Consider the following 11,532-nt stretch of genomic DNA (forward strand, 5'->3'; position numbering starts at 1 on the left):
CTTCAGTGGAGAAATAATCACCACAGTGTAAAATGACTTCATCTTTTAAATGGTAAAGAGAAAATAATATAATTTCTGTGGTTCAGGGCCAGGTGAACACTATATGTAAAAGTATGTTGATGTTGGCATATAAGTCCTCTGAGGAAAGGCCCAGGCAGGGAGTTATTTATCATTTAAAAATGTCCCATTTAGATTTGTTTATTGCCCATTTAGTTGTCAAACTTTGATGACTTTCAGAATCAGTTGGAATTCTGCCAATTGGCATGTGCCGACACAGGCACGTTGCCAGAATATAGACTCTAGAGATTCTAATTCAGCGGGACTGTCCCTCGATTGGCATATTCGCATTTTAAACAAATTATGCAGATGTTTCTAAGCAGATAATATATGCATACACTTTGAGCAATAATGCTATAGATTATGTTTGCACCATTGACCTATTAACAGATCACTTGTTAAAGCATTTCCTGGGAAGTATCTTTCATAGCAGATGCTGTGAGCATCACGAAACTCAATTCTTCATAAGTCATGCAATGCAAGCTCACTATCTTTGTCAAAAATGTACTATTTTGTGAAGGTGGAAAAGCTTTCTGTATTTTTCATCTTCACTTTCTATACTTTTGAATCTTTTGCTATATCCGGTCTGATTCTCTCTTTTCCTCTTTTACTTCCAGTGGGAAGGTCTACTATTCTTGCTGGATTATTTGGAATAAAATTCATTGTTATTGTAATAGTAACTAGTCATTTACATTGAGAACATTATTTTCATGATTTTGCTATGTGAAGGAAATTTTATATATCATTTTTATATGAACATTTGGAGGAATGGGTTTAGTATATCATTATTGTTAAGAGAATAGTTCTGAGATAGTTGTGAGATCAAAACTTAGTTGTGAGATCAAAACTTAATTTTGCCACATGCAGTGTGAACTTCAGCAAACCACAACTTCTGCGAGTTAAAAGAAAGTGATAGAGATATTATCAGGGTTAATAAATAATTCTTGTAAATCTTTTAATACCAGTAAATTCTCGATAGCTGTTAGCTAGTATGAAATTTATTACTGGAGTCTGTATAACATTACAGAACCACTTAATCTATTTTTGAGCATTAGAATGGATAATACGCAGTGTCTTTGTACCTTCTGTGAGGAATAATACTCTGAGCTCACTGGCCTTGTAAAATTCTTGGGGGCTGGAATGTTTCCCAACATCCTGGCCATTACTTTCCCACACTTTCCTGTTTTTCTCATTTACCTTGTCCTCATGCTTCCTAGGCCTTGGGGCTCATCCACTTACAGGTATGAGTTTTTGACAGGTCTGAGTCGAAGGACCAAAGAAGTCTTTTTTTTTTTTTTTTAATGGACCTGAGGTCAACAACAGCAGGCAACTGGAGTATGAACAGAATTAAGTGAGGTATTTCTTTAGAGGAGGTGGTGTGGTGCGGTGGTGAGAATAGATTCGAGTCAGATTTGCTGGGTTTGAATGTATCCTGGGGAAGTTATTTTACCTTTCTATAATATTTTCTTTATCTGTAAAGATGGTAATAATAAATACCTATTTCAGAATATTTTTGGGCTATTTAAGTGGGCTTATATATGTTAAGTGCTTGTGAAAGTTCCCGGCACACAGTAAACATTAAAAGGAAAAAAACCCGGTGCTGACCCTCCTCGTAATACAGACAGATTTGTGCTTATATCTCTTCTTGAACTAGGAAGGCCCTCATTATGAATGGATCAGGACCTCTATGGATGGATCTTGCCTTGGTCCCTGTCTCCTTAGGTGAAAAAGACAGCTCCTTGTATGATCAATACCACATCAGATAACTTTTCCCTTGAACTTTAGGTAAGAGCGTTATTGACTTTTAGGTTATTATTCAGTCTCTGGAAGTTAGTATTAGTGGCAGTTTTGGGTGATGTCGAATAATTTGCGTCGTGGAGTAAATGGAATTAGTATTGAACTCTGTCTCATTAAGTTTATGTAACATTGTGAATTTCATCAGCTCTCAGGATCTTATTTTAATCTTAGTTCACATGGACAATGACATGGTAATACATTTTTTATACGGTAGTTTCAAGCATTAGTTGAGACACTACATGCCAAATATTCATGACGATGCTTGTCACTCAGTGGGTACTTAATAAATGTCTTTGTCTTTGTTGCCTGCTCATTTCTTTGTTAGTGTTCTATTTCTATCTGACGTTAAAAAAAAAAACCCTCTGATTTATACATTAAAAAAACCTCTGATTTATACATGTTATTCAACTCCATGTAGATTTTAAAAAAAATTTTTTTATTATGTTATGTTAGTCACCATACAGTACATCCTTAGTTTTTGATGTAGTGTTCCATGATTCATTGTTTGCATATAACACACAGTGCTCCATGCAATATGTGCCTTCCTTAATACCCATCACCGGGCTAGGCCATCCCCCCACCCCCCTCCCCTCTGAAACCCTCAGTTTGTTTCCCAGAGTCCATAGTCTCTCATGGTTCATTCCCCCTTCTGCTTACGCCCCCTTCATTCTTCCCTTCCTTCCCCTACCGATCTTCCTGCTATTCCTTATGTTCCATAAATGAGTGAAACCATATGATAATTGTCTTTCTCTGCTTGACTTATTTCACTTAGCATAATCTCCTCCAGTCTCGTCCATTTGCTGCAAATGTTGGGTAATCGTTCTTCCTGATGGCTGAGTAATATTCCATTGTATATATGGACCACATCTTCTTAATCCAGTCATCTGTTGGAGGGCATCTTGGCTCCTTCCACAGTTTAGCTATTGTGGACATTGCTTCTATGAACATTGGGGTGCATATGGCCCTTCCATGTAGATATTTCTGTTAAGAGGTCATGAGGTACTTCAAAATTCTGAGAGTAAAGCCCTCAAAATTATACAACATGGATAAGATACACTCTTTAAAAAATTCACCTTAAAAATGTGAATGTCTCCAAAGTTATAATTAGGTTAAGGAAGACACCAAAATTTAATGCACTTTTCATGACAAATAAAAAATCTATAGTACAATAATTAGTAATTGTAGTGAAGTGATTCCGACTTATTACAATTTGGCTGGTGCTACAAAGGCAAGTTACTGTTTAATCCCCAAAGTCTCTATGAAATAGATAATGTTATTCCTACTTTCTAGAAGAACTGAAGTGTGGAAAATTTCAATAGCTTACTGTATGTCACACTAGAGCATGCCCAAGATGGGATTTAGAACGTGCACTAATAAACACTATGATGTACATCATAATAATGACAGATCACATAACACTTTCTAGTGGAGGGAAATAGGCAATAAGTAAGTTAACATATATAAAAAAAGTTACATTCAAGGGGGAAAGTGCTTAAAAATTGAAGGAGGTGATGTGATAGTGAATCAGAAGGCAGGGGGCCTTTCTAAGTTTTGTGTTCAAGGAAGACTCCAAAGCAAGAATTTATAGTGTTTATCTGTGTTCAGGTATGAGAGACAGTGAGCTGAAAGGTCATGAGTAAAACCACTAGAAAGGAGTTTCTGTATGTGTGAAGGAGATTTCTATTTGACATGAGTGAGTGTCATTAACTACTCTCTTCTGAGAACACCAAGCAAACTTAACCGTACAATTGCTTCAACTCTAATTAAAATCAGGATGAAGGGAGGTGAGCCTGGGTGGCTCAGTCAGTTAAACATCTGCCTTTGGCTCAGGTCATGATCCCAGTGTCCTGGGCTTGAGCCCCTTGTCAGACTCTCTGCTCAGCAGTGAACCTGCTTCTTCCTCTCCCTCTGACTCCCCCCCCCACCAGCTCATGCTCTCTCTCACTCTACTCGCAAGCTCTCTCTCTCAAATAAAAAATTTAAATCATTAAAAAAAAATCAGGATGAAGTGAAAGAAAACATCTGTACTCAAGCAACCGTCTTTCCCCAGAACTTGCATGTGCTTTCTGGCAGGTGTTTTCTTTGGTGGACTTGGTATAGCCAATGACATTGATCTCCACTTTGCCTCTTCACAGCTTCTTTAATTTCTACAATTTTTCCCCATGTGAAAGCATTTGCTTAACTTGTACATCTCCGTACAGTTGTCCCACTCAAGCACATCTCTTTGACCCTATCAAATTATTCTCTCCCTTGTCCACTAGCTCCAGCTGCAATGGCCTCATTTTTGCCTATAGGCCTTTGAACTAGTTCTTTATTCCCTTGTGGTTTTCCTCTAGACCTTCCTATGCCTGGATCATTGTCCCCACCTAGTCTGCAACTCGACTGCTACCTCCTTAGAGGTCTTCTTTAACCACCTTGTAAAGCCATTCTCTATTTCCCTGAGTAATTTTGTCACATCACTCGCAATTTCTCTATAGCATCTTCACCATCCGATTATCTGATTTACTTGTTTATTCTCTCTCTCTTCCAATTAGAATGTAAGCTCCACAAAAGTAGATGCATTGGCTGTTTTGTTCACTACTGTATTTCCAGCAACTAGAGTAGACTTGGCCATAGTAAATGCTTCATACATACTTACTGAATAAAAGGCCACCATCTCCACTTAACTCTCTTAAGAATAAATGCATTTTTAAAAGGTACCCTTGTTAACCAGAAGCTCCTGAAATTGGTGACTTTCCATTCTTGGTGATAAATTGAAATGGAGAACTTTAGGTCAGTTAATATATCAGCTGGGGTTCTTAGCTGAGGATGCAGAATCTCTGTAGCTAACCTAAGTAGAAGGGAGATATGATATGCAATTAAATAGCTCATGGATATTTGGAAAAGTGGGAATCACAGATTCGAGGGCGAGCTATCAGAAAGAGCTTGCAGAGGCACACCTGACTGGACTGGCATGCTGAGGGCGCTGCTGCCTGTGCCGTGACCAGGATCACCCTGACCTGGCTAGACTGCAGTGGTACACACACTGCTGACTTCAGAGCCACTCTGATGCTTGGAACCACCTGTCCCCAGGTAACTGACTTCCACTCCAAGACTTGCACACATGCTTTTGGTTGGTCGAAACCATCACATGCCTGCACGCAAGTGGCAGGGTGACAGGGAAAGGAAATGAGGTTCTTTGGATTTTATGTTGGGAAAGTGGATACACATTTTGGAAACTAATATGTGCAGGTTGCTTTTAAGAAATTTTTGGACAACCACACATTCTAGATGTGCACAGTGGGGGATGGGAGCTCACAAAATGGATTTCATTTATCCCATTGTTTTTAATTTCCACAGAATTTAAGGGTGTCCCAGTCTCTATCCTACACCTGGGAGGTATAGGAGAAGTAGAAATAAAGGACCACAAGAAAGCTGAGAGCAGGAAAATTGTTGTTACCACTGAGTATTTCATATCATTTATTTTTACTGAATACCTGCCGTGCTAATAGTTGTGGTTAGGGCAGAAGTAGAAACACAAATGGATAGCATCGTCCTTCACCTTGCAGCATTAGCGTAGTGTAGCAATGGATGCAGTAGCACTTTCAAAATACCTCCTCTACCCTAATTTTGAACTATTTATTAGAAGGAAGCATTTCTCAATAAGAAACAAAAATGCTTGTCTTACTTTAGTGACTCTAATCCTTTTAAAAAAAATCACCCCAAAATGTATTGTATACTACCATGCATCAAGCACTTTGGAAACATTATATCATTCAATCATCATCATTTCTCGAAGTACATGTTATTCTCTTAGAGCTAAAAAATGAGGCTTAGAGATATTTAAAATAATGTTCTCAGAGTTATGCTATTGTAAATAATACGACGAATTATTCCTGGTCGCCTCTCTCCAACATATTTGGAATTCTGTTTAAAATCCACAGTTGGCTAGGTTCAAAATGGCAGATTCATCCCATCTTGCCTCATATCTCTGTTTGGACCGTGGCTCTTAATGCAGACCCCAGGTCATCCAGCTGATCCACATGCATTTGTGTGCTTCCTCTTCCTGGACACATGTCACCTTAAAAAATTAATAAACCTTATTTTTAGTAAAGTTTCCAGCTTCTGGCTATTTGAGCAGGAAGTACAGAAAGTTTCTGTATAATCCTTGTCCCCACACATGCAAGTTTCTCCACTATGGACCTCTCACATGACAGTGGTGCATTTGTAACAACTGATGAAGCTATGCTGAAGCATTATTATCACCCAAAGTCCATACTTTACATTAGGGTTCTCTCCTGGTGCTTCACATTCTCTGGTTTGGACACATGTATAATGACATGTACCCACCATTGTAGTATCATACAGAGTAGCTTCACTGCCCTGAAAACGCTCTGTGTGCTGCCTGTTCATCCCTCCCTCTCTCCTAACTCCTTGGCAGCCGCTGATCTTTTCACAGTCTCCATACTTGTGCCTTGTCCACAGTTTCACATCGTTGGAATCCTACAGTGTGTAGCCCTTTGAGATTGGCTTCTTTCACTTAGTAATACACATTTGAGTTTCTTCCATGTCTTTTCCTGACTTGATAGCTCATTCTTTTAGTGCTGACTAATATTTATTGTCTGGATGTACCACAGCTTATTCATCCTCTACCAAAGGATGTCTTGGTTGCTTTCATGTTTTGACAATTATGAATAAAGTTGCTAGAAACATCAAGGTGTAGGTTTTTTTTCTTCCCAACTTAATTAAAATATAATTGACATATAATATTTTAAAAGTTTAACATGTGCAATATGATTTGGTGTACATCTATATTGTGAAATTATTACCACAGAAAGGTAAGTTAAAACATTGGTCACACCTCACATAATTAACATTTTTTTTTTTTGGTGAGAACATTTAAGATCTACTCTCAAGTATATAACACAGTATTGTTAAATGTGTTACCATACTGATTATTAGATACCCAGAATTTATTCATCTTAAGTTGGAAGCTTATAGTTTTTGATCAACATCTCCCCCCTTCCCTAACCCTAGCTCCTGGCAACCACTGTTCTACTCTGATTCTGAGTCTGACTTTCCTTCCTCACTTTTGAAGGATAATTACACAGAGCACAGAAATTCAGCTTAGTGTTTGTTTGTTTTTTCTCTCAACACTTTAAATACTTCACTCCATTCACTTCTTTCTGGCGTGGTTGCTGAGGAGAAATTGGATGTAATCCTTGCCTCTGCTCCTTGTTGTGGTGGTCCCAGACTACTGATGGTGGTGTTATTGTCCAGGAATGCCTGTGGCACTCACCTGGGCCTGTATTACTTGTAGTAGGTCCCCACAGACATTCCCGCCCCCCCCCCCCCCCCCCCCCCGCCGAGGCCAGTGTTGGGGCTGGACTGGCTCTCGTGGTTCTTATTATGATTGCAGGACACACTTGACTGCAGTAGAAATGATCAAGGAACTTCGAGGTACAAGATATATTACACACTAGTCTGGAGGGTGCATGGCCTATCCAAGGGCCACACCTGAGGTTGCAGGTGAAGAGAGCAAGAGAGCACAGACCTGGTGCTCTGCCTTTACTAGGGTCTGGAGGTGGTGGGGAGGTATCTAGGGTTTCGTGGGTTCTGTCTTCATTGGATAATTTAAAGTATAAGAGTGGGAATTAGAGCATGGAAAGGGAGAAGAAGGGTCGCTCAAGTGGTCAGTTATTGAAGTTACCCAGGGCTTTCTGCAACAGAGAACTTCATGAATGGAGGTGACTTAATTCCTTATCCTGTTGCTTTGCTAGTAGCTGTGTCAGAAGCTGGCAGTGCATTTATTCACGATGGATGCCTTTTGAAATGGGTGCTTTGGCAATCAAAAACTTAATGTCAAGCACTTATACTACACAAGCTTAATGTCAGATACTCACTCCTCTATAGGTAAGACATTTTTTCCTCTGGCTGCTTTCAAGATTTACAAATTTATCTTTGATTTTCTGAAGTTTGAATATGACATACTTCTATATGGTGTTTTATTTGTTTTGTTTGGCATTTATCTTATGAGGTATTCTCTGAACTTCCAGAGAGTTGGTGTTTGACATTATTTTGGGGGAAAATTCTCAGTCATATTGCTTCAAATACTGCTTCTGTTGTTTTCACTTTTTCTTCCTTTTCTGGTATTCCCATTACATGTATGTTACCCCTTTGGTAGTTGTCCCACTGTTCTTGCATATTCTGTTCTAGTTTCTTTTTTCTGGGACTGTATAGTTCACCAGTGCTTCCAGTCCAACCTCCCCATACTGTAATAGGTCTAAAAGTATATTTACATATAGATGTTCTTTTAAATTTTTAAAATTCGATGGAAAACTGCAGTGAATAGAATAAAGCAAGAGTCAGTCTTGGACATACTCCCAATTGCATGACTTGATGATATATCTGCTGAGAAGGTGAAAAGAGATTTGTCTTTACTGGAAAGAAGGTGTTATTCTCTTCAGGACTGTTGCAACTCTTTCAGGAGGACATTTCATGAATGTCCTCTCAAGATCTCAGTACAATTCGTTTTCCATATTAACAGAGTAAGATGTCCCCCAAATGGGAATGGTAATTTTTCTTTTTTGAAGGTACTAGAAAAGAAGTTAGTTTCTAGGGAACTATTTCCCTTTGAAAAGAGTTCGTTATTGACTTCTTATGTTACATAAGTTTGTCTGCCTTGACAAATTACCCTAACATGGAAAATTTTTGTTTTTCTGTTTGCATCATGGGATTCCTTTTAAATAGATCTACAATCAAATAGTAACAATTTTCTGAAGTACTTAGAGAACTCTGTGTAGAAAATGGACAGACACAGTCATGTGAAGTCAAATATATCCTTAAGGACTAATGCAGCTTTTTGTCCTCCGTGGTGATACTGGATGGAAGAGACATTTCCAGGTCTTTAGGAGTTAGTTAAAAAGCCCTCTTGCTGACTGTGAACAAGCCTTCCAACGGTAAGCCTATGAGGGTGGAAGCCAGACTTTTCGGTTGTATGAATTATTGTATTATGCAGGAAATTCTTCTAAACTAGTTTATAAGAATTGAAAAGTTGAGAAGTTCTTTGGAATCACAGGAGATTTGAAGTCAGACAAAGTTAGTTTTTAATTCCATCTCTGTCACTGAAGGGTGCATGACTTTGAGAAAATTAAGTGTCTAAGCCTGTTTCTTCAACTACAAAATGGGGATAACAGTACTTGTACTGTAAAGATAAAATGTACATTAAATGTGATTCTATATGCATGGGCATATATAGATGTAGATGTATATGTAAAGGTGTATGTATATTACACATACACAGTGAGTGTGGAAATAGCACGTGATATATAGTTGTGCGTGACAAATAATAGATGTTCTTCTTGCAGCATTTCCTGTCATTAAAATATTTCGTACCATGTAATGAGATGGAGGACATTTAGGAAGGAATAGTTTTATTGTAGGGAATTAAAACCTTACCTTAATAAATACTTAATAGATACCCATTTGGAAATGTCAATTAGGTAGTTGTATACAGAGAGCCATTCATAAATTGTTCTCCCACTTTGAATATGTAAATTACCTTAAGTGATTCTTCACTTAGGAATTACACTTCATGCATGACGTTATACATGGTGTATCCTCCATGGAATTCCCTTTCCATCCTCTCTTGTTCTCTCACTTCTTCTTTAAAACTCAGCTAACATACTGCTTTCTCTGGGAAGCCTTCCCAGATCTCATGTTGATTTATGTGTTCTGGCACAGGGAACCTGTAGTATACATGAATATATGTATAGTGACACTTAGTAAATTGGTCTGTAATGGTCTGCCCCCTATATATGAAATCACTGAGAGGAAGAAACCATGTTGTATTCAACTGGGTGATATCAATTATGACGGGTTTGACATAAATTGATTTTTCCAGGTGCATTTTTTATTGAATAAATAAAAAAATTAAGCTTATAATGTATTAAAAGTTTTTTCCCTTTGTTTTAAAGGTAAACTGTTTCTAATAACTTAAGTCAGCACCTATAAGGAATAGACAGAGCCAAGGAAATGGAACCAAAGAACAATGTTACTGACTTTGTCCTCTTGGGCCTCACACAGAATCCAAAGGAGCAGAAAGTACTTCTTGTTATGTTCTTGCTCTTCTATATTTTGACCATGGTGGGCAACCTGCTCATCGTGGTGACTGTTTCTTTCAGTAAGACCTTGGACTCACCGATGTACTTTTTTCTTGCTAGCTTATCATTTATGGATGTCATTTATTCCTCATCTATTTCTCCTGAACTGATTTCAAATTTGTTCTTTGGGGAAAATATCATATCTTTCCAATCTTGTATGACTCAGCTATTTACAGAGCACTTTTTTGGTGGATCAGAGGTCTTTCTTCTGCTGGTGATGGCCTTTGATCGCTATGTGGCCATCTGCAAGCCCTTGCATTATCTGGTGATCATGAGGCAGTGGGTGTGTGTTGTGCTGCTGGTAGTGTCCTGGGTCGGAGGTTTTCTGCATTCAGTAATTCAAGTTAGCACTATTTATGGGCTCCCATTCTGTGGCCCCAATGTCATTGATCATTTTTTCTGTGACATGTATCCCTTACTGAAACTGGTCTGTACTGACACCCATGTCATTGGCCTCTTAGTTGCAGCCAATGGAGGACTGATCTGCACTATTGTGTTTGTGCTCTTGCTCATCTCTTATGGTGTCATCTTGCACTCTCTAAAGAACGTTAGTCCAGAAGGGAGGAGGAAAGCCCTCCAGACCTGTGGTTCCCACATCACTGTGGTGGTCTTCTTCTTTGTTCCATGCATTTTCATGTATGTAAGACCTGCTAAGACCTTCCCCATTGACAAATCATTGAGTGTCTTTTATACAGTCATAACCCCCATGCTGAACCCACTGATCTACACTCTGAGAAATTCTGAGATGACAAATGCTATGAAGAAGCTCTGGGGAAGAAGCATCATACCTTGTTGTAAATGAGCACATCTTCCACCACGAAGAGAGTCATTTGGCATTAGGATTCATTTCCTTAGAATGCAGAAGTCTTCTTAAATCTGATTCTGACTTTCCTTTCTTCAAAGAATTTCTGGTAATTATAATCAAAGAATGGACTAGATGGTTGTACTGTAATAAGTTTTCCTCCCTGCTAGAATAGAAGGTCTATAATGTCTTGTGTATCATTTCACTTAGAAATGTGTAATGCCTAGGGGCGCCTGGGTGGCTCAGTTGTTGGGCATCTGCCTTTGGCCCAGGGCATGATCCCAGGGTCCTGGGATCGAGCCCCGCATCGGGCTCCCTACTCCACTGGGAGCCTGCTTCTTCCTCTCCCACTCCCCCTGATTGTGTTTCCTCTCTCGCTGGCTGTGTCTCTCTCTGTCGGATGAATAAATAAAATCTTTAAAAAAAATGTGTAATGCCTTTATAGCAAGAAATCCATAATAGGTAATGCATTAGTGAGGAAATTTTTATATGAATACACTAAATTTCAATCAATTTGTGCATTTATCTTTTACATTTTTTTCAAGACTTGGTATTATTTTTAATTAGATTATTGTCATTTAATCATTTTATTATACTATTTAAAACTCAATCATGTATAGAAAGTCTTCCTTGTTAAATCTCAGTTGCTTATATAAGAAAAGTTGAAGTGTAATAGCTAATAATAGCAAAAATGAAGACCTTAAAAGATAGGATAAGGTGTAGCGTAAATTTCCT

The 11,532-nt window shown here is 38.4% G+C and overlaps 1 protein-coding gene across 1 annotated transcript; it reads left to right on the forward strand.

Annotated features, from left to right (window-relative positions):
* The first annotated feature begins 9,855 nt into the window (after positions 1-9,855).
* On the forward strand, positions 9,856-10,797 carry LOC125282449 (olfactory receptor 4A47). The gene has a single exon (XM_048217201.1). The coding sequence runs from the start codon at positions 9,868-9,870 to the stop codon at positions 10,795-10,797; it is 930 nt and encodes a 309-aa protein (XP_048073158.1). The 5' UTR covers positions 9,856-9,867.
* The last annotated feature ends 735 nt before the right edge of the window (positions 10,798-11,532 follow it).

This window comes from Ursus arctos, unplaced genomic scaffold (assembly GCF_023065955.2).
Source record: "Ursus arctos isolate Adak ecotype North America unplaced genomic scaffold, UrsArc2.0 scaffold_23, whole genome shotgun sequence".
Classification (NCBI taxonomy): domain Eukaryota; kingdom Metazoa; phylum Chordata; class Mammalia; order Carnivora; family Ursidae; genus Ursus; species Ursus arctos.

Bases quoted from the DNA above. Each gene is read 5' to 3' on its own strand.
- LOC125282449 (XM_048217201.1), top strand. From the start codon at position 9,868: ATGGAACCAAAGAACAATGTTACTGACTTTGTCCTCTTGGGCCTCACA.